At 41.3% G+C, this 21,503-nt stretch overlaps 2 protein-coding genes across 6 annotated transcripts in view; one reads left to right on the top strand and one right to left on the bottom strand.

The window, feature by feature from the left end:
• AKNAD1 (AKNA domain containing 1) overlaps window positions 1–8,912 on the bottom strand; it is a 16,716-nt gene extending 7,804 nt beyond the window's left edge. The window contains 10 exon segments of the mRNA XM_042873579.1: window positions 59–194; window positions 525–658; window positions 1,130–1,189; window positions 1,300–1,451; window positions 1,554–1,680; window positions 2,662–3,688; window positions 3,690–3,751; window positions 3,849–3,933; window positions 4,219–4,932; window positions 8,809–8,912. Coding sequence (XP_042729513.1) covers window positions 59–194; window positions 525–658; window positions 1,130–1,189; window positions 1,300–1,451; window positions 1,554–1,680; window positions 2,662–3,688; window positions 3,690–3,751; window positions 3,849–3,933; window positions 4,219–4,932; window positions 8,809–8,912 — 2,601 coding nt within the window.
• GPSM2 (G protein signaling modulator 2) overlaps window positions 4,488–21,503 on the top strand; it is a 25,296-nt gene continuing 8,280 nt past the window's right edge. The window contains exons 1-6 of one of the 5 annotated variants that reach the window (XM_042873233.1): window positions 4,488–4,573; window positions 12,466–12,779; window positions 18,763–18,984; window positions 19,934–20,069; window positions 20,496–20,638; window positions 21,132–21,255. In XM_042873233.1, coding sequence (XP_042729167.1) covers window positions 12,718–12,779; window positions 18,763–18,984; window positions 19,934–20,069; window positions 20,496–20,638; window positions 21,132–21,255 — 687 coding nt within the window. In that variant the 5' untranslated portion in view covers window positions 4,488–4,573; window positions 12,466–12,717. Of the gene's footprint in view, window positions 4,574–7,228; window positions 7,247–11,594; window positions 11,614–12,465; window positions 12,780–13,664; window positions 13,793–18,762; window positions 18,985–19,933; window positions 20,070–20,495; window positions 20,639–21,131; window positions 21,256–21,503 lie in introns of those variants that run through there. The other 4 variants (XM_042873234.1, XM_042873235.1, XM_042873236.1 and 1 more) reach the window with 4 other exon arrangements.

The raw sequence follows: 21,503 nt of genomic DNA, 5'->3' as shown, positions 1-21,503 counted from the left end.
CCTGTTTTTCTTGAATAAAATGAAATAATGCAGTCTTTAAATGATAAGACTCAGTTACCTCCCAAAGAGAATATGATGAATGGGCAGATCCACAGGAACTGGGTGAAGGAGCCCATCTGTGCCTGCTGTCATCTGCTAGTTCTTTGATGTCTTCAAGCATCGTGCCAAGTCTAAATATTTCTCCTTCTACCTTTCTAAAATCAATCACAATACACAGCTAGTGAAACTTCTATTTCTTACTATGATGACTGTATTTGGCATTGCAATATACAGTTCATAGAGGGAAGAAAGAAATGGAGTTCACGGAGTCCCTTTTAAATGCTTGAATTAGTCAAATAGCTACCATTATTATAACAAGGATATTTAAAGCATGAGATGAATTTTGGCCAAGTAACTTCGAGCTTACCCTGTGTGATATTAAAATGTTTTCACCTCTGAGAAGTGTGACTGATAAAGTAATAGTGGTTAGATGCTCCAAAATGTGGAAAATACACTGATGAAGTACTTAGCATTTATCTTCAAACCTTTTGGGGTCAAATTCTCCAATGTTGACAGACTTGTCCTTGTAGTACTGCAGCTGTAAGTTACGGTGCTCCTCTCTAGCAGTTAAATAATTCCTTTCCAAGGCTTCAAGGTATCTTTTCAGTTGATTTAATGCCTTCACCAATAACAGAGAGTTCAACAGTAAATGATGTTATCATTAACAAGATATTGTAATATCTACATATGCTATGTAAGACAGATGATATTTGCAGTGATATTAGTAAGAATTCTGCTGCTGCTCTGAATTGTATCTACTATACCTATCAGTACGCTGTGCTGCTTGGTCATTTAGAGGTAAAATACTAAATAACCCTTCAGACACACTACCCTACAAATCACAATTAATGATTTCTATGCCAATTTAAGGCCTTTCACTAACTACTTCCTAACTGCAGTCTTTAATTTTAAAGAACTGAGCCACTTACTGAGCTCCTTTATTCTTCTTCTTAACCTCAGTTTAAGTCTGAGATTCAGAACAAATTATTTTCAAATGCCTGTTTGAGAAAAACACTGAGTGTATTGCCAGAAAATCTCAAGTCTAGCCAATTAAAGTACACTTCAGGTAACTGGAAAGACATTAGTTTACCAGATAATCATCTTGTAAGAGGAATGTCTCCTTGGTCACGTGTTTAGAGAAGTCTTCCACCTTCAAGAGAAAATAGTAGACTTAGATGTTGTTTTTTAAAAGCAAACATGCCAAGTTACCATAAAACTAAAGAATCAATGCAAAATAGATACTGAAACAGAGCTCCTTACTTTAATTTTTAGTTGATCTGTCTGTTCCTTTAGTATTTGAGACATCATCTCTCCTTGGGTTATTTTGGGCAGTGAATTAGAAGCATTTAGACTGCACAGTTCTACTGTGTGAGTTGTTGGAAATGCAGATGCTGTTTTCCCACATGGCAATCCTATGTAATGTAAGAGAAAATGTATTAGTTGGACTTCTTTCCAAAACTTCTACCCAAAAGTGCTATTGATTTACTTGAAATGAGTTAGGTATTTGCACTTACTTGGTTCAGACAAACCATGTGAAGGCTGTAGGACAGAAGTGTCTGCTGTAGAGGCTTCAGGGGCTGTTCCAACGTCTCCTGAGTAAATGGCAAATCCTGCATTTGGAAAACCTGACTGAGGTGGTACCTGTCAAAGGGAGAATCTTGGTTTGAGGAAGAAGCATGCAGAATGCTCTGCACAATAAAAAGTTTGGAAATGCATAGGACTACTTTCTAAAGTTAATGGGAAGTTGGTTATAACTGTATCATGTAATTTGCTTCGACTTTGGTTTGTGTATCTCATAGTGTATATACTGAAATATGCAACTTGGGTTATGAATCTGTATTTAGACAATTTGTGTAAAGGGGAAGTATATTATAAAGGTGACAGAAAAGTTCTGGTGATTATTTGGAGTCATAGAAATAAGAATGAATTTAGGTTTCTTTAGAGGACTTCTGTATCTGATTGTATCTCAGAAAATCAGTATGATTCTTGATGTCAGCAAGCTGTGTTCACATTTCAATGTACCATCAAGAAGTTATAGGGAAAGGTATTAGAAGTTGTTCCATCCTGAACAGTTTATGAAGGGATAAGCCTAGGAAAGGACTTAAGCATCTGTTTAGCTCTGGAGTGAACTCAGTGGCAGGGCATGACAGTAAGAAGTGATTATCTAATTACCAACAAATCTTAACAGGAAGTTACTACTGTAAGAGAAATCTTAAAATTTGCTGTAAGACAAATCTTATTATAGAGCAAAACCTTCAAAAACAAAACAAAAAAATCCTGACCTTTCAATGAATGCTGGCCTGAATAGCTGAAGAGTGTAAGTCTTAATTGTAAAAACAGGCACAGGATTAAAAATATTTTAAGAAATTCCCATTTATATTATTTTTAGTGAATGAGAACATTTTCATATAATACTGGAATTAACTGCTTATAGTGGATTTCCTGGTGATTTACTGCAATGCTTTGCTGTCAGGAATAACATGACAGAGCATCATAAATTTGGTAATGAAATCTCCATAGAGATTATATCCCACAGAACTTTGTGGAAGTGATTACTGACTGAAGTGGTACACATCACTCTTGTTTTAAGAAATTCTCAATTTATTAAATTATCCTAATTACCTTTTGTTGTTGGGACGATTCTGGAATGCTTGTTCCTTCCTGATTTGTGACTTCAATGGAATCAAAACATTTCTGATTTTCTAGAATGCTGTTAATGGTTACTGATTTACTTAGCAATGTAGGGAAGGATGTTGTTCTTTTAATGGTGGGAATGGATTTATTATTTTCACTCATTTTTGGTACTTTCATTTCTGAAGTGACTTCATTACTGTCTTCCTGACACTTCTGAGCTTCACCTTGGCCTGCTATGAGCTCATGAGATGGAACTGATTTCTTAAACACGTATGTCTGCTCTGTGTTTTGAAAGATACATGCATCTTCATACTCATTAATCAACAGAAAGTCTTCTTGTCTGCACCCATGCTTAGCAAGAGTAGAAGTAGAGGTTTTTGAAACAAATGTGTTTTTATTTAGCAAATCCTGAATTTTCCCTTCAGTACTCACTGCTTTCAGCTTTTCTAAGTGGTGCTCTTCAAACTTGGTTGCCTGTTGTTCACCTGTTGAAGGGCCTTGGACGCATTCACAAGCTGTGTGCTTGTTTGTGGTTTCGTCAATGCTTTCAGTCAGGGATGTTTCTGGTATAGTCTCATGTTCAATCAACTGCCATTTGCTCGTTAACTCTCCTGTAGGGAAATGGCGCAGAAGGACATGGGACATACTGGAGTGACTCGGGGGGTCTCTGCCATCTGGTTGACCACACCAGCTGTCCTTTTTAAAGGACAGTTCACTTCCAGGTATTCCAGCTGAAATTCCACTTGTTCCTATGGTTCCTTTAGCATAGTTAAATACACCTTCAGGTTGTACATAAATCTCATAATTTGATGCATTTCTGTTATCTTCAGAAAGGGGTAAGTTCAAAGCATCAGGGATGTAAGTGCAGTCATTCAATTGGTCTGACTTGCCATGGTGTTCACGGGCTATTCCCCCATCTCCATCACAAGGTAGGTCATCTTGTTCTGCATCAGTCGTGTCTGTGACACAGTGTAACTCATTTGGAATCGAGCAGCTCATTTGGGTTTCCATCCACTGCTGCTCTGTGCTTCTTTACTGCCTGCTCACCTCTGTGGGCCGAATGAATGGCATCGTTCCTCTGTTTTTTGGGGACAGAACTTCAATTAGTGCATGGATTGAAATCCATCAGGGATGAGTAGGAATTACTGTATATTCAATACAGTTCCGAGTAGGACCTGCTTTCTTAGGCCGATGTGGCTGTTTCGGAGCTGTGCCGTGGATTCGGGCTGGCGGCTGGGCCGAGATGGTGTGGGTGCGGTGCTGCGGGGACAAAGAGGAAAAGGAGAGCAGACTGCAGTGCAGGTAACTGCTGACTATTCTTTCCCCTCGAGCGCAGCAGCGAAACCTCTGGTAACCGGAGCCGAGGCCGGTAACGCAACTCGCGCTCCAGCAGCTCTGTAAGAACGCGCTCGCCGCCGCGCCGCTCGCCGCCCGCCCACCGTTATTCGATTGATTTCTCATCGCCCCCCAGCCCACGCGCGGTGGATGAAGGTAGCAGAGTAAGGCGCGGCGCCGTGAGCGGCAGCAGCGTTCGACTTCGCCTACCTGCCGGCAGCGGAGGCAGGAGGACGTAACCTCACAACCGAGAGGCGCCGCCCCGCGCCTTTCCCCGGCCTCGTGCATACCCGCCGGGCTCGCCGCCCATCTGGCGGCACCTGCGCCCGCCAGCGGCTCCCATTGGCCGCTGTGAAAGATGCGACTTTCCGCCGCGGGCGGCCTCCGCGCGTGCGCGTAGAGCCTGGTGCCGCCGTCCGCCCCGCCTCGGGGACGCGCGGGGGCGCGCGGCGATTGGCGGGTTCGAAGCACGGCTGCGCGTGGGCGGTGCCGCCCGGAACTCCCCGCCGCGGCGGTCGCTGTGGAAACTGTGCCGGCGGCGCGCGGCCCGCAACGGAGGCGCCAGGTGAGGCGCGCGCTGCCCCGAGGGGTTTCACGGCCGGGGGCAGGGGAAACCCGGCGCCCGTCGGCGCCCGTTGCCGGGCCCGGCGCTGCGGGGGAGGGGGGCGCGAGCCCCGCACGTATGCGGCACCGCCGTGCCGGGGCAGAAGCGGTGCGGCCTCCGACACGTCGCGTGCCCGCAGGCGGCTGGCGAGGCGTGCAGCGAGCGCGCGTGGAGCTGCTGGAACCGCGGCTGGACGTCGAGTTGCACCGCAGCCCTGGCGCCTCCTTCCTCCGGCGGCTCGCCCGGGGGCTGCGGTTCCAGTCGGCTGCTGCGGCCCAGCTTCGCGCGGGGATAACGGGCCTCCTGGGGTCGGTCTGTGCCTTCCGCGTAAATGCCGATCTTGTTAAAGCTGGAAGCACAGCCGATGTCATCTTTGCGACGTGGTCCTTACCGAGTCTTTGTTTGCACACGCGTTGCTATGATTTAGAAGCGCTCTATCGGCTCTTGGCAGCCTTCTGCTGCGCTGCTTCCATCCGTGGTTACGTTGGCACGGCGGTTCCACGGCCCGCTGGAGGAATGGACTTTGTGCCTTCAGTTACTGCTGAGCTTACACAAAACCTGCCCGAAACTGTGGGGCTCGTCGTAACGCTCTTGTTTGAGAGCTGCTTGCAATTGTATATTCCCGTTGCTCTTGCTGGAGAAATACAGCAGAACTTGATGCTTGGAACCTAAAACCCTAATTTTTTAAAAGATATTAATGGATATCTCAGCATTTTCTTCACGTGCTGTCCCTGTCACTTGGCTCAAATTGCTGTCTCCCTCCTCTCTTCCTTTTATTCCTTTTACCATCTGAATTATTTAAAGATTGGCACATCTGAGTGTGCTGAATAGCAGCGTGCACGAATACAGGAGATCTGATTCTCCTGATATACTGAAAAGGAGATCAATGCGGTTTTGGAAATGAATTCTATCTCTTTGTTGGCAAAATCTCTTCCTAATTTGCTAGGACTATTGTTGTCTATTCTTGTGTTGTTTTGCCAGCAAATGACAGCTGATTTTTCTAAGCCACTCGGGTCCCCATGTGCATTATGGAGAGCAGCTTTCATTCCCCACAAGTTAGAAGTCTTGTTAATAAATGTGTTGGTTTTTTTTAAAGTTAATGAGATCTGTCAGTATTTTCAACTGTATCTGTGCTTAATTTATTACATTTAATAACAAAGTTATTTGTACTTTCCACTTGCTGTCATTCCTGTTTTTGGTAGCAGCTGCACAGTCACTTTTGCTCTGCACGACTTTGTCATTCATACTCAGATCTGTTTTTTAGTAGTCCTTATCAGTAACGTATCAGTGACATAATTTGTTTCACAAGTACTGATCTTAGGACCTGGTGAGAGATGAAGCTGTTACGGCTGTTACCATTCCCTTGAAGGAGAGAACAGAAAGGTATCAGATGAAGGAAGAAACTCTTTGCTTTCATTTAGGCACTCAATCAGAAGTTAGCAATGTGAATGAGTGCATCTAAAATAGGATACTGTGTTGTTAAAGATCACAGTGTTGGGAGTGTAAAATACCAGAAGAACCTGGTGGGAAAAAAGCCTGGTGAGAGGTGAGAGGTGGTCTGAGATGTGTGTGACATTGAGCAGATGGTCAGTGGCAGGTTGCTTCTTAGTGCTTGACATGTGTTCTTGTTCAGATAATAGAACTTCTGCTATAAACCATCATTGATATGAAGGGGAAGCTTTCGTGCCGCTGAGCTATAGGGGAAAAACATTATGTGGTCTACCACAGGGCTCCTCCAAGTCTTTTAATTTCTTCACTCTTTTTTCTGCCACTGTCCTGCTGTTGTGCTGCTCAGAATTCGGTTCTGTATGCAGTGCCTCGTGGGCCCTGTTACCCAGCAGCCCCTGGTTGTGGCTGGGCAGCGTGTGGGATTTGTGTGGCAATGTGTTATTGAGTTTGGGTACAGCTGTGGGCAAAAGAGGCAGAACAGAGCTGAGCAAAGTGGAGCACATTGTTAGAGACATTTGAGATAAACACTCTCCATCAGCTTAAGTACAACATTTTCTGTGGAATGTTTCCCATCTGGTGCTCCTTGGCAGCCTGTAGCATTTAGTGGTGTTTGAGTGACTGCCTGGGCTGAGAGAGGCCTGATGTCCAGCACTGGCATGGTGAAGTTGTCCTGGCAAGCAAGAGTGAGATTCAGATGTGAAGTCTGGTAACTCAGAGCCAGGACACCCAGCAACTCAGTTTTTGCTGTTCTTCAAGGCAGAGAGAAGATATTACTCCAGCATTTTGCATTGAAAATCTCATTGCACGTAGAATTGGTTCCTTGTTTCCTGACTAGTTTAATTATAAGGATATTAGATCTGTTATGCTGCAGGCACTTTGTCTTCTCTTCCTTTTGTATATTGCCATGGTGGGGGCTTGCCTTATGTGACCTACTTGCAGAACTGTCCTTAGAGTTACAATGGTTACTTGTGCGCATTTGTGTTAGCTCCTTGCACGCAGGGCGGCAGGTATTTAGCTGTTTACAGATAAATATTATTTCATAAAGGGAAATTCTGTTCTGAAAGATGTTCTGGGAGAGAGGCGCTGAGAGCTCCACCTGAACATTGCTGTTTCTTACACTCAGGTGTCAGTGCAGTACGTGCAGTACATGTGCGTTGGCTGCTGCTCTGCGTTCCTTTGCCTGCTGTAAGTATATGTACTGGTTGTTCTATTTGTTTTTGTCAGCAGTGCGTTCTCGGCCTGTAAGTTACTGTATAGCTTGCATCATTGCAAGATGCCTTAAGCATTTCTCTTTACAAACCTGTATTACTGATGAATGCCTCATGGGGCACTTCCTCACTTACTGCAGTTAATAGTTGGCTTGGAACCACAACAGTACGCTGATGAACACATCAGCAATGAGGAGATGTTGGTTTTTCTCACTCATGTATTGCATCGTCCTAAGTGCCTGGCATTTCTTTCTGCTGTTGATGAGTGATCCTGTTAAAAGGAATGCATTTGTATTTCAGTGTGATTGTTGAGTGAAAATAAGGCATTGGTGTGAGTAGAGATAATACATTCTGTCCAGAAATGTGAACGTTCCTTAATTACAAGGTTTTTGTTTTTTTTTTTCCCTTTAGCTTTTGCTATCATGTGGTTTTCTCTCACTGCAAAGCGTCTATGCGGTTTTTATCCATGGCTTGGGTGCTTCACAGGGAAGGAAAATAAAATAACACTTAAGAATGTGGATGAGCTTCCTTCTGACTCAGACTGGGAAAGTGCTTCTGGATTCAGTTATTGGTGTTTCTGTTTTTTATGACCTGGAAGAAATAACTTGGGTCATTAAGATTCTTCTTGTTGGTTTTTATTTTTGTTTGTTTGTTTGTTTTGTTTTGTTTTTTAGGACTGATCATTGTGAGTGATATTGAAAGTAATGCTAGGCAGTGCTTACTTGTTAAAGAGATGTTTGCACAGCCCTTTAATGATAAAGAGAAAAAATGAAGTGAAAGAATACGTGGGGTTGAAAAGGCTTGCCATATTGCAGATCTTGAGCATTAAAGCTGCAAACTCGATTATGTAAACTAGGTACAGCACAAACATGAAGGGAAATTTAACTACTTCTAATCAATGAAATAGATAGAAAGTATATAGAGATAATGCTAGAGGGCGTGTAGAAGTGCTCGTCGGGTTTGCTTAGTCTTTAACATAAAGTTGTATGAACGAGGGTGTCTATTGTGTTAGGCCAAAAAGGGCTGTATGTGAAGGAAGAGTGAAGAGGGATTGTTGTCCATGAGAGGGCCTGGAAGAACCAAGCTTCCTCTGCCTTGGATTGGAACGCACTGCACAGCACGGTCAGTTGTGTTTAGGTAACCAAAGAATGTAAAAATTAGATCAAGCTTGTTTAGAAATAGGGCAGCAAATTAAGTGTCTCCACTGTTACCGTGTTTGTCATAATGCAGCACTGTGTTAGCAGTTACATAATCGATGTTGGACTCTGCTCTGGAGCTGTGTCCATGCTTTCATTTTCAGCTGAGGGTGCAGTGTGATCCCCACTGCATTGTGAGCAAGCTTTGTCTCAGACACGCTCGCTACCTGTTGTTTTTTGTTTGGTTGGTTTGTACTGTCTTGAGAGTTAGGAGGATCTTCTTGCTTGGATATTTTTTGAGCTTGTTAAAAATAAAATTGTGCATTAATAGAATCAATTATTATTTAGTCTTGTAAAGTAATTGTAGATTTTTTATGGAATATTTGTTATTTATTTTTCCTACCGATACTCAGTGTTTTCAGTAAAGCTGTTTTCCAGTCCTACTTTGGGCTGTCCTGGGTATCCTGGTTCTTGGTTATCGCTGCGACTTTCTCCCCCTGCAGCCATGCTGAGTTAAGTGTGTGGACAAAAGCCCTTTTTGTCCTTTACGGTAATGTAGCACTAGGAACAGGCTGGGGGCAGAAGATGAAATCATTTTATAGATCAAGGAGTCAAAGTTCTAAGCCTCCCTATTGTAATCCTGTTCTTTTGATTCATACAAGGTGGTTAGCCATGGGTCATTCAGTCCTAGCCATGAAATACCTCTTAGCATTATTTTGGTTCTCCGATGAGGAGCAGATGATTTCCTATGCAAAAATAGTTCTGGGAACGGGGGAGGAAGCATTGTGTGCTGCTTTCTGTTAACATGCTAAAGTGAAATCTTAGGCTTGTGCTGAGTGGGTTGGTAGGGTTCCTGTTCTGTTGAATGGGTGTCACATGTGGCCCAAAGCTGATGCAGTACCCTTTTTCCACCCACTTGGTGACTTTCTGCAATATTCAGTGATGTGATTTAGTTTCATGTGGTCTGATGTTTGTCAGTCAGCAGATAGATCTGGGGTGGAAGAGGAAGCATCTGGATCAGGCACATTAGATGCTAGTATTAATGTATTTACTTACAGCTTGTCTGGTGAGTATGATAGCATAGGCTGGGCCTTCCCCATGCACTGGGTAAAGACAAACTGTGCAGAATCTGCTCTATCAGGCACGCTCCTAGGTAGAGGCCCATATAGTTACAGACCCCCACTGTCCTGCTCTGCCCTCTGGGTGCAGCCCACCCGTGTCTGGCAGGGGCTGCATTTGGTGTTACGCTGAACGCTGCGTGTGTTGGGAGCCCTGCGGTTGATTGTGAGGGTATCTGCGCTATGTGTAAAGCCATCTGGAGGAAAGAAGATATTCCAGAGCAGGAATTGCTCTGCATCCACTGTTGGCCATGAATAAAACCTCAAAGTCACTTTGTCAGTAAGGGGGTTTCTGTGTGGCACCAGCTAATCAGCCGCTGAACTGTCAGACGTGGTGCAGAGCAGAGCATGTCCGTAAGGTTCCAAGAGTCACCTCACCGCTTGTCCTTGTTTGGCGTTTGTTCACCTGCACGTCCCCCTCGTGGCTCAGCACTTGTGCTGTGTCATGCCAAGGTCTGGAGAAAACAGCTGCTTCCCAACATGTCACACTGCTATGTTAAGGAATGTTCAGAGGGGAATGGTTATTACTGCACAAATGCTTTTGGCTGTCTGTTTTCTGTGCGAATGCAAGGTTAAATTTGAAGTAGAATTAATTAAATTTGGAGGGACTTATCTCAGGCTTCTGTGTTAATTTAGGTGAATTTTAAAAATATCCCTGGACATCATTAAAGACTAAAATTGTGGTTTGTGTGGTTTCAGTTGTGGTTCAGTACCTCTAGACTCACTGTTGATGTTTATATGTGGATTTACACTTTCAAGGTCTCAAGGAGTCAAGCTAACCTCTGTATTTCAGTAGCAGAACCATTGCTGTATTTTTTTTTGTCCTCGGTCTGTCTTTTTCTTCACATGGTACACAAAGCTCTGCTTTGTTTTCAGGTAATCCACTGCAAGATTCTTTTCCTGTTTTTTCACTTATGCTGTAGCCACTCCCTGAAAGAAAATTCAGACTTAGTTCAACACTGGAAAAATTGCTGTAATCTTGAAGCAACCACTCTCTGTAGCTAATTTTTGTAAGGAAATAGTATGTGTGTGGTTGGTCTGTCTCAATTTATACTTCCACCATGTCAATTCCGAATCCCTCAGCCTTTGATGATGTCATTTGGCAGATGCTTCTGTAGGTCTGTGAAAAATAGCAGATGGGCAGAGAAGGCCTTGGTTTGTTGCCTCCTATAAGGTAAGGCAGGACAAGCTGGGCTGGGTGTGTTCCGGCAGCCAGCCCCCAGTGACTGGTCAGCCTGTGGCTGCGAGGAGGCCTGTAGCTGCTGATGAGCACAGAAATGATTTTTGATCATCAATCATCTGACAGTCTCCAAAATGGAAATATGGTCAAGGGAGATGGTGAGATGAGGGAAGGAGCCAAGGATGCTGCTGGAATCTTCTGATTTGAGGAGGTAGTGTCTGCAAGAGTCGTCATGGATATCTACCACCTTCATTTTTAATTAATCACTCTGATCAATGTGCCTTTAGTTGGACGTGGGCCATTGTGCCCGCATCAAGAGCCAGCATCAAAGTCAGCCATGTGCCATGCAGTCAGCAGGAGGGGGCAGCAGGGCTTCCAGCAGCAGGGAGGTGGCACCCACCTGAGATGACATACGAGATGGACATGGAGCCCAGTTAAATCAAGTTGTTGACATGTGATGTGAAGCATATCAGTAACTTTTGGTCCCCTTGTAGTTGAACACCAGCACTGCTCTGGGGCGATGAGTGCAGGCAGGGCCACTTACAGCTGGCTGCTTGCAGGAGTTGCCTGACTTGAGCTTTGTGCAAATCTGTGCAGAGCAAATACCTGTCATGTGGTCTTCTCAGTGTGTGGGTTGTAATGGTATTTAAAAATGTATGTATCATGCTTTGTAATTGCTAAAGTATACCCACACCCACTTGTTGATGCCAAATAACTCTGGTGCTGAGCGTGGGAGGGCAAAGTAGTTGTTTGACTGGAAGAACACTGTGAACAGTCTCTTTGAAAGATGCTGTCAGAGAGGAGGGTGGTGAGAAGCATGAATATTCGTACCTGGTAATTGATGAAACTAATGAGAAGGCATTGCCTTCCTTGACAATTAAGAATGTAGAATCTAGACAATTAAGAATTGGTGAGTTCTGTTGACAATTTTGTCTGAGTTCTGTTCTTGTGACATTTCTGCAAGCTCTTGATGAAATATGCATTTGTGAATTACACAACTGTATGTTTACTTTCAAAGGAAGGTAGTGTTAGTGCTAAGCAATAAATACATCAACTCCTCTGCTAAAAATATACTTAAAAGTGGGTAAACTTCTGAATAGTTTCTTTTTGGTAAATTGTTTTCCCTGCCAGCCTAAACAGGTCGAACTTCTGAGCAGTAGCTGCTGCAGTCCCTTTGAAGCAGAGTTTGGTGCTCATGCAGCAACTGCAGCATTTCAGAATATGTAACCATAAAAAATAAGAAGGCAAAACAAAAATATCCTTTTCCTTTTGGGAGAGGAAGGGAAAGGGAGTAGAGCTTGAACCTCTGCTGGCTTCTGTGCTCCTGATGTTCAGAGGGGTGGTTTCCAGAATGAGCCTCTCCAGGTGGGATTGTGTCAGCCAGTTCTGGCAGCTGTTCACTTGTAAAGCAGTTTGGAATCGGTTTTATGTTACAGCTTTTATTCTATAGCTTTCATTCTTTATTCTTTTTGCATGGAACTTCATGAGGCAAAAAAAACCCCCAAAAAACTAACAAGGATAAATTACTTGAACTTTCCAACAGAGAAGAGCATTGTTTTTTTATAAAACTTTCTTGCTTTCTTGCTTGCCTATGGGAATTGCTGTGTATATATGAATGTTTTGGCTCTGGCTTTACATTCTTGATTGACATTTCCTGCTTGGTCGGAGTAGTGCTATGCTTTTATATCAGCTACAAATGGTTGTGAGTTATGAACGGGATGTTATGAGACTTCAAGCCAAGCGTCTTGTGTTCCCTTTGCAGGAATGCAGCTGAATGGAGCTGAAAGGGCCACAGATGAAAGAACTTGAACACATTTCTGAAAGTTTAAGATGTGTCTGGCAGTGACTTGCTTACCTTAGTAACAAAGAAGAGTATTTCGACAGCAGCTTAGGATACCTGTATGCCAATTTATTAACCTACTAACTGGAATGGTGTTCTGACAACAATTCTCCGTAGCAAACTACTCGCCTTGCTACAGAACAGTAGTGTTTTCTCTACTGATAATGCAGCTCAATGGAGGAAAGTAATGTTTTGATAAGCATGCGAGAAGATCAGTCTTTCCATGTGCGATACAGGTAAGATGATGAATTTTAGTTTGGATGAATAAGTACTGTTAATGTTAGAAAACTAACCATGTTTGCAATAGTTTGGTGTCTCTGTTGCTACTGAGATTGAAACTGAAAGCTAAATCACTAATTTCCTTCATTTTTCAAGCTTGAAAGTTCACTTTTGTTATATGTTAGGATAGTTTGGATGATTCTGGAACTGTGTGCAGCTGCAGAACAGTGCATGAGTGTTTGTATTTCTATTGTCTTTCTTCTTGGACTTGTGATAGAATGATCCAGCGTATGATCCCTGCGTGGTAATACATCTTATCTCTTCATTTAGTTTCTGGGTTGCCTCTGCAAACTATGGAGCTTTGTCTGCTAACGTTCTCTGTACTTGTCCCATTACTGCTGCTGTGATGGGCAGTGTCATCTAGAGCACTGTTTTCCTTACCTGTAATAGATTCGACTGATGATTAAAAACTGCTTTGGTACTTTGAACTAGAAAGTCTTATAATTGCAAGTCAAGAGGATATGCCATTTCGCTTCTGAATGCTTTTATCCTTTTTCTTCTGGAATCTCCTTTATACATGTGAGACGAAATGTTAGCATTCCAGACTCCCCCTAATGAATTTGAACAACAGAAATATTGTGCAGTGCACTGTAATTGAGTGGCTGCTGCTGGGAAGGGTAAATCTTGCAGCTCATTCAACAGAAGGGATGCTGGAACAGTGGAATGATTGTTTGAAAAACAAATGAAAAGCGTGGTTCTTCTGCGTTCCCCTGCCCTCTCCCCCAGTCAGCCTTTGTTTGGAGGCATTTTCCTCACTAAGAGAAACACAGAACCACCCTTATTTGTAAGATAGCATGTGCTGTGGCTTAAAATTAATTCACATGAGCATGAAGGTACTTGCAGTATCCAGTCAGAACAGCTTTCTGAGTGTTGGTTGGTTGTCTTCCATTTCATAGGAGTACAGTAATAGTTCTGGTTAGCAGTGCACTCAGCAGGGGGAACTTATTCGTGGTCAATATGGAAAAAAATGGTAAATAACGTTTATTTTCAACTCTTCTTTCTTTGCTAAAATCTGTATACATTGGCTTTGATAGCAGAAATCATTGATGTGTGAGCTTGGTATTTCCGCTGTGTTTGTTGTTTCTTGGCTGCATCTAGCTGATGCCCTAGGTTGTTCCCAGACAACTGCAGTAGATCCTTGCTCTCTAACAAAAAAGCTGGGGCTGTTAAGGTTACTCTTATGACAGTAAATGAGCAAAGAAAGCCATGGCCAATTGCCTTGTCTACACTGACAAGCCAGAAGTAACTATGTCAAATTTGGTAACCAAGGGTAGAGCAAAATGTCTTACAGCTTGATTCTCTATGTCTGTACAAGCTTAAATGATACTGATTAACAAAAGAAGTATTCGTGCCTTATTAAATCTTTCTTTAAGAACTGTAATCTGAGAAACATTTGAAGAATATGGAGATGTAATCCTTGTTTGTTTTGTTGTTTGGGTTTTTTTTTTTTTCATATATTAAACTTTCCTAAATTCAGACAAACTTTCCCACTGGCATTCTGTTGGAACTGGCTGCACAAGGAAACTACTGGCCTGCTCCTACTGTGGGTCTGTTCCTTACTGCATGAGCTGCTGCTTCCTCCCAACAGCTGCTGAGTGGCACACAGTAAACTGGCTTTAGCAACTGCAAAAGGCTTACACTGATGGAGAAAAAACTGTTATAATATTAACTGGTGACTTAAAATGAAATGCTGATGTTAATAACTGTGACTAATGAGTAAGGGATCTATAGAGTAAATATTTGTAGAAGTAATTTGTCTTGGCCTCCTAAGTTCATGCATCAAAAATTGAACTTGTAACAGTCTGACTAAACACAGGGCTCCAGTGGCCATGTAGTTAAGTTGTTTGGTCTGGTCAATGTGATGCACTTCTGTGTTATGTATGGAAACCAGGAATGAGGTAGGAATGAGGAGCAGTCTGCCATCTGTAGTATAGCACTCTGTGGCGTTAGTGATTTTTTCTCTCTCTGAATTTAAGAGAGGTAATAGGTGGTTTTAGTTTTGTGTCCATGCGTGGATCCATATGTTTCACAGTGTAGGTACAAGGCAACACCCCACCAAACAGTAAGTTTTCAGAAATCCTCTAAGTAGGAATTGAATGGAGTAAAACTAAATTACCAGTGTTAAAAGACTAATATCATCAGCGTAATCTTTTCTTCTTCTTGCCTTATTTCTTAGCAGTTTTCCATTCTTCATTTCAAGATGCGAACAGATAAAGGATGGAAGAGTCCAAAGAGGAGAAAAACAGGGAGGCCTGGATGGAGGCGTATGTTTAGGGGTTGTGTTTTTATGAGGGTCAGGTTTCAAAAGAGAATATGAAGGTCAGACAAGACTAAAAACCAAACCAAAACAAAGCATATGGGAGCCAGGGAAGATGAAGAGCTTGGAGGCAGAGATAAGGATGAGGTAGTTTTACAAATGAGAAATTATTCAGGAGATGCCAGCCTCTCAGAGAGCAGGTGGAGGCAACTGTAAGCAGAATAATGGAGTATTTCCACAGTTGTGTCTGGAGGAAAGCTATTCTGTTTAGCAGGAACAGAGTTTCATTAGGAGTATGGAGATGAATGGGCCTTGTTTTCTTGTCTCTGTGAATTCAGCGTATCTTTTGTTTAGCCATTCTGTGTTGAAAAAATAAGTCATTTGATTCAGCCCTTGGAACAGAGAAAGTAATTTCATATTCTGCTTCTAACTATTTAATGACTTCCTAAAACATTGATAACCTGGCTCTGTCTGCTCTGCTGGCATGCTGTTTAACCATTAGCAGTTAGAACAGTCTCTGAGAACACGAGGTTATGGGTTGCTGACTGTAGAACAGTTACGTACACCTTCTAAAAATGTGTGATTTTTTTTTTTAGAGCAGTCTTCCAAAGTCTGTAAAAATATATATATTCATATATACACATTTTCTGGGTCCATTTTTGTACTTTATGGATAAATGTAGAAACCCTTTTGCTCCAAAGTGGTAAAATAACATAATAATTCCACAGCTTTTCTGAAGTGTGAGTAAAATATTGAGTAGAAGCAACTGTAGTACATCAAATTTTTTTCATCTGTTTTTATTTTTTTTATAGTGTATTTAGACTTTGAAAATGGAAGGCCAGTGTATGGATCCATATAGCTTCAAGTTGTTGCAAAGATTCCAACTAGTTGTTGAAGCAACCTTTCTGGAGGTGTGCTCAAGTTGTATTACATTTTGACTTCTTTTTTACCCAAACAATTCTCGTTCTCATTTACTTCCTATGATTCTGGTTGAATTGAAATAGCTGATACTCATCAGCTTTAGCTTTCTGTATGGGGAAGAAAACACAACACCAAAATAGAAAACAAACCACATCTTTCATATGTATCAGTGGTACTAAATCAGGATTGCAGAGTCATAAGATTGTTTCAAGTTCCTTCACAAAATGGTAATGCTGCCTTTGCATCTGGCAGTCTTTGAAATAATGTGAAATTACTTCAGTGCAGAGAATATCAGAAAAATTCTTGGTCCACAGCATTCTTAGATCGCAAATAAGAACATGATTTTTTAATGGGCTAACTCAATTTATACGTCTGGAGTCTGGTGTAGCATTTTGACTTTTTTTGCCATATAGGCATTTTACTGAAAGCTCTACTGCAGTCCTTTCAAGCTAAAGATGAGAGGAAATGAACATGATTGTATAATGTTCTAAAGCTTCGCACTGAGGAGCACCATATTTTCTAGCCATCACTTTAATTAGGCATGTCAGTTAACATGAGGTGCCCGGAGAGAACCTCTTTGGATAGGATTAAGATTACCCAATGATGTGTTTAAATCTTAAACCTTCAGTTGCTGATGGTGTAACATGCTGTGCTTAATCATTTCTGCCTTTTCTGTCTTACATTCAACACCTGCACCATGTAACAAAAAACAAGTTGTGTGCTCTAGCAATAGGAGTGCTTTAGCTTCTCGAGAAGCTTCCAAACTTACCATCACATGTGTTATGGATATCCAACCCGAGAAGTTGTGCCTGGGAAGAACTTCATACTTCAGTTACCATTTGCTATTGGCATCATTACCGACTACTGAGCAGACAGTATTTTTAATTGCAAAAGTTAAATATGTCTGTCATCTCACTGTGCTTAAGTTGTGGAATGTCAAAGACCAGCAGGTATGGTACTATTTTGTGCTAGTAGCTTATTTTACTTACGATCCAGGTTCTTCTGGTTCTCTTGGCAAGTCGGTAGGTTTGTCAAAAATGCTTTCTTCTTACTCTGGTTTCTGTAGAATGTTGTATAAAACTATTTCTTTTCTGATTTAGAAAAATAAATGTAAAAATTGCAGGTACACTAAATATTTTGTTGCTGTGTCTTGTAGAAACAGCTGTCTTCTAGTGCTGCTGCTAAAACAGCTGTTGGAAAAGCAAACATTTGTAATTGTTACTGATTTTGCATATAAAGGAAAGCAGGCATATGTTTTGAACTAGATTTCTAGAATATTTATTCTTACAACCATGTAGATATCATTATCTGGCATTTGATATTATCTGATAACAAAGATATATTAAATTATGCAAAATGTTCTATTTTGGACTGCAATGCCAAACAGCCAAAACATAGTCCATCAAGAAGAAAAACGTACAACTATACACCAATTGACAAAGTCATGGCCACCATTTTTTGGCAGTATTTGGTGCACACTTTCTGAACGATTAGAGAATGTCTCTTACTAATTTTCTTCTCAAAAAAAATCTTCTGAAAGTAGAACGGTGGCATTTTTGTAAGCTTTCTTAAAATGCAGACGTTCCTAAAAAGTTAGAGAACGCTCCAGGATTATGACTCTAAAGCTGTCTTCCTCCCTACCTTCTGCCTCCCCACCCTCCTCATCTCAATTGCAAAGTATGTATGGCTGTTAACACTTCTTGAAATTTGAGCTTTTTACCTTTTGTACGCCTGAATTCGCAATAGCAGAAGTGCATATGAATATTTTTTGGCAGCCACTGTTCTCTCTCTGAGCTCCTTTATTCTTTGTTCAAAATGTAATCCACAGATTCACTGATATCTTCTTTACTGCTTGCACTATTTTATACCTGCATAATTACATGATTATTTGTTCATAATAATTCAACATATTCCAGTGTCTTCTGGACTTATGGTTTTTCATTAAAGTAACAGGAATTGACATAGGCATATAATTGACATTAAGTCTATTTTTTTCTTTGCACTGAGAATTTTCATAATAGTGACAACTATAGGAAATAATAGGAAAGTATGAAGTAGTAGTGAATTACATAGGAAAGACCTTTAGGAGAAGTAGTCATGGCCTTTGATACACAAGAACATTTGGACTTTTAAGATGTTTGTTTTTAATAATACATTTTGTAAGTAACTACATTAGCTTCCTAAAAGTGAAACTGACTTCTTCAGGGATGCAGAGCTGGAAGGGAGAAAGCAATTGCTGTTAGCCTGCTGTAAATAATGCCACATCCATTTGTACCTATGTGTCACTGTTACAGTGTTCAATTCTTTGATTATTCTGCCTCCATGAGCCCATCAGTAAAAAGCTAAGACTATATCATCACATTTGTCAAAATCAGTATTTGGCAGTAGTCACTTGAGTTTTAGTTCTTTGTTCTGAAATTATCTAGATGGTGAATAGTCAGCGTTTTAGGATCCTACAGATGCTGTATATGGACAAAGCAGTGTTTGAATTTCCTCCTCAAGACATAAAAATAAAAGCAGTTGAAGCTTTTTGTACCGCTGCTATGTTTACATATCACTACTGAGCTGCCAAGTTGTGTTTCAGCCTTAGCTTCTGTAATGCTAGAGAATCATGGTGGTTGTTTGTACTGCGGTGCTGACTTCCTGTCCTCAACAAATGGACATCACCCTCTGAGTAAAACGCACCTTTTCAGAACTCAAGGTTACTGGACAAAGTACTGCATACAGAGTGACAGGCCTCTCTTTTTACTTAACCTATGCAGGATGGAGGCTTCTTGCCTGGAGCTGGCTTTGGAAGGTGAGCGCCTGTGTAAAGCAGGAGATTGCCGAGCTGGTGTGTCTTTCTTTGAAGCAGCTGTTCAGGTTGGAACCGAAGACTTAAAAACACTCAGTGCTATTTACAGCCAGCTAGGCAATGCCTACTTCTACTTGCATGAATATGCAAAGGCCTTGGAATACCATCACCATGATTTAACTCTTGCAAGGTAATCTTGTATATTTAACCTGTTCTCCATTTCATCCTATTCTTGTAGAGGTGAGCAGCTGGCTCTTGGTCTGCCTACCAAAACGTGCCGCTAATGCCAGATAATGCATGAATGTGGTGACAGGAGAGGGTCGGGGGCCTGGTAGGTAACTTGACTGCCCTTTAACCTGGGAGCTAATGCTCAGCCTAGCACCATAATCCTAGTACTAACTGGAGGCCTTACCAGGTTTGTGGGTAATTAAGAAGCTTCTTTAAATCCAACCTTTCTTTACCCTTCTCTGTTCCCAAAACTCAAATCTTTCTGGCTCTCTTGTTTAAAAGATAAAACTTGCTCGTGTTTCTTTGTGTAAAACTTACAATACACTGAAATCTACAGCTGTATATTTCATACACTATTTATGATCTCATTTTTAATTATTTATTGTAGATCCAATAAAAGACACACACGCTAATGTAGGACTTAACCACAATATAAGCAAAAATCTATTTTTTCCACCCCTTTTACTTGCTTAAGTGTGGTAACTATGAAGGTGCCCACATTCAGTGAGCATCCTTGTGGGAACCTGCTGCTTTGTTGTGTTATTCCCCAGGTATCAGAGGCAGAGACGGTGGTGACCTTTTGCCTTAATTTCATTCAGAACCTAGAAGTGTAGTAATTCTTCTGAGCTTTCTGAGAGACCAGTAGGTTTACTGTATAATAAAAGGATGATAGTCAAGGAAAACTAAGGAACAGTTAAAACTTTCTGTCATCCTGGCCTGCTTTTTTGTGTAATCATTAAGAAACAAAATTAACTGTTTCCATAACGATAGACGGAACCATATTTATTTGAATGCCTTTTAGATATAATTGAATGGAATATATATAGATATATATATATATGCTTACATTTTCTTTCCATATATTCTGATTGTTGGCTTGGTTTTGAATTACTTTACTTGCGCAATTTTAGGACAATTGGAGATTTGGTGGGAGAAGCTAAAGCTAGTGGAAATCTGGGCAACACCTTGAAGGTACTCGGAAACTTTGAAGAAGCTATTGTTTGTTGTCAGAGACATCTGGATATTTCCAGAGAGCTTAATGATAAGGTGAGTGATGCTTAGAAATCCGGAAATAGACTCCAAAGAACACATATTAGTGAACCCTGTTTGGTAACGCCATCTCTCAGAGGAAATTAAATATTGAATATTCCAGTATTCCTAATAGAAATAAGAATCTGTCAGGTTTAAGATGGCTGATTTCACCTAGGAGACTAAAAAAAAATTCTTTTAATAATTGGCCTCAATAATCGTTATGTATCTTATGTATCTCAAAAGGAAATAATATGTGATACAGTATGATTGAGGAGTGCAAGTGGCCATGACGTGGGTAGGCAATGAGAGCATACTCAGAATGGACAGAATGTGCCTTGGCAAGCAGTGAACAAACTCCTTTCTGTGGATTGCACTGAAGGTTGTTGTGACACAGGAGTTGGAAGCAGGAAGTTTTAATGCCTTGCTTTATTGTTGTTTCAGGTTGGAGAAGCAAGAGCACTGTATAATCTGGGAAATGTTTATCACTCTAAAGGGAAAAATGTGGCTTGTGCTGGAACACATGATCCAGGGGAGCTTCCAGAGGATGTGAAAAATGCTTTGCAAAAAGCTGCAAATTACTATGAGTAAGTAGTAGCTCTAAATATCGGTGATGGAGAAGATACATTCATCTGGTTTGTTAAAATTTTGAGATTTGTGGAGTCATGAGCTAATAAGACCTGTGAATTTCTTCCTTTTCAACTGGAGAGTACACAGTTTTTTGTTTAGCTCTCATTTTAGTGTACTTTTTATTACCAGGTAAGTCCTTCCCCTACGTTAGGATTCAGCATTACTCTTAGAACAAGACTGAGACAACTGAATGTTACGTATTTGCATATAATATAGCTTTTTTCTTTGAAACTAGCAGGTCAGCATGAACAAGAACACAGTTCAGTATCTCACTGAACGTATTCATTACTCAGTGGAAGAATTGTGGTTGCATAAAGGCCATTAAAGTAGGCCAAAGCAGAATATCCTGCTTTTCCTTTTATGTAAATAGGAAGACGATCTGTTTTAAATGACTGTGAGAAAAAATTACTTCAAATCAGTAGTTTTTCTTTTCTCACTTGTTCAAAACAGGGAAAACCTGACAATAGTCACAGAGCTGGGTGATAGAGCAGCACAAGGACGTGCCTTTGGAAATCTGGGAAACACACACTATCTTCTGGGCAACTTCAGGAGTGCAGTTTTAGCCCATGAGCAGGTACAGCAACATGAAATATCACCGGTTGCTCCAGACCTCGTATCCATGTGTTTTGTTGTATACTCCCATGAGCTTTTTAATGCAAGCTTTAGATCTTAAGGCCTAGCGTCAAGTCTGGCTGTTCTTTTCAAGCACCATTGGCCTAAAGAACAGATAGGGTTGGAAAGTGTGTGGGCGTTCAATTTTGTGTGCAAATGTATGTTATGCAGTACAAAATGTGATTAATATGCTTATTTCACATTTTTAAG

This window comes from Lagopus leucura, unplaced genomic scaffold (genome assembly GCF_019238085.1).
Source record: "Lagopus leucura isolate 7727_CA_CO unplaced genomic scaffold, USGS_WTPT01 Super-Scaffold_100009, whole genome shotgun sequence".
NCBI classification, from domain to species: Eukaryota; Metazoa; Chordata; class Aves; order Galliformes; family Phasianidae; genus Lagopus; species Lagopus leucura.
Note: the sequence above shows the minus strand (reverse complement) of the source record. Positions and strands in the feature narration are given on the sequence as shown.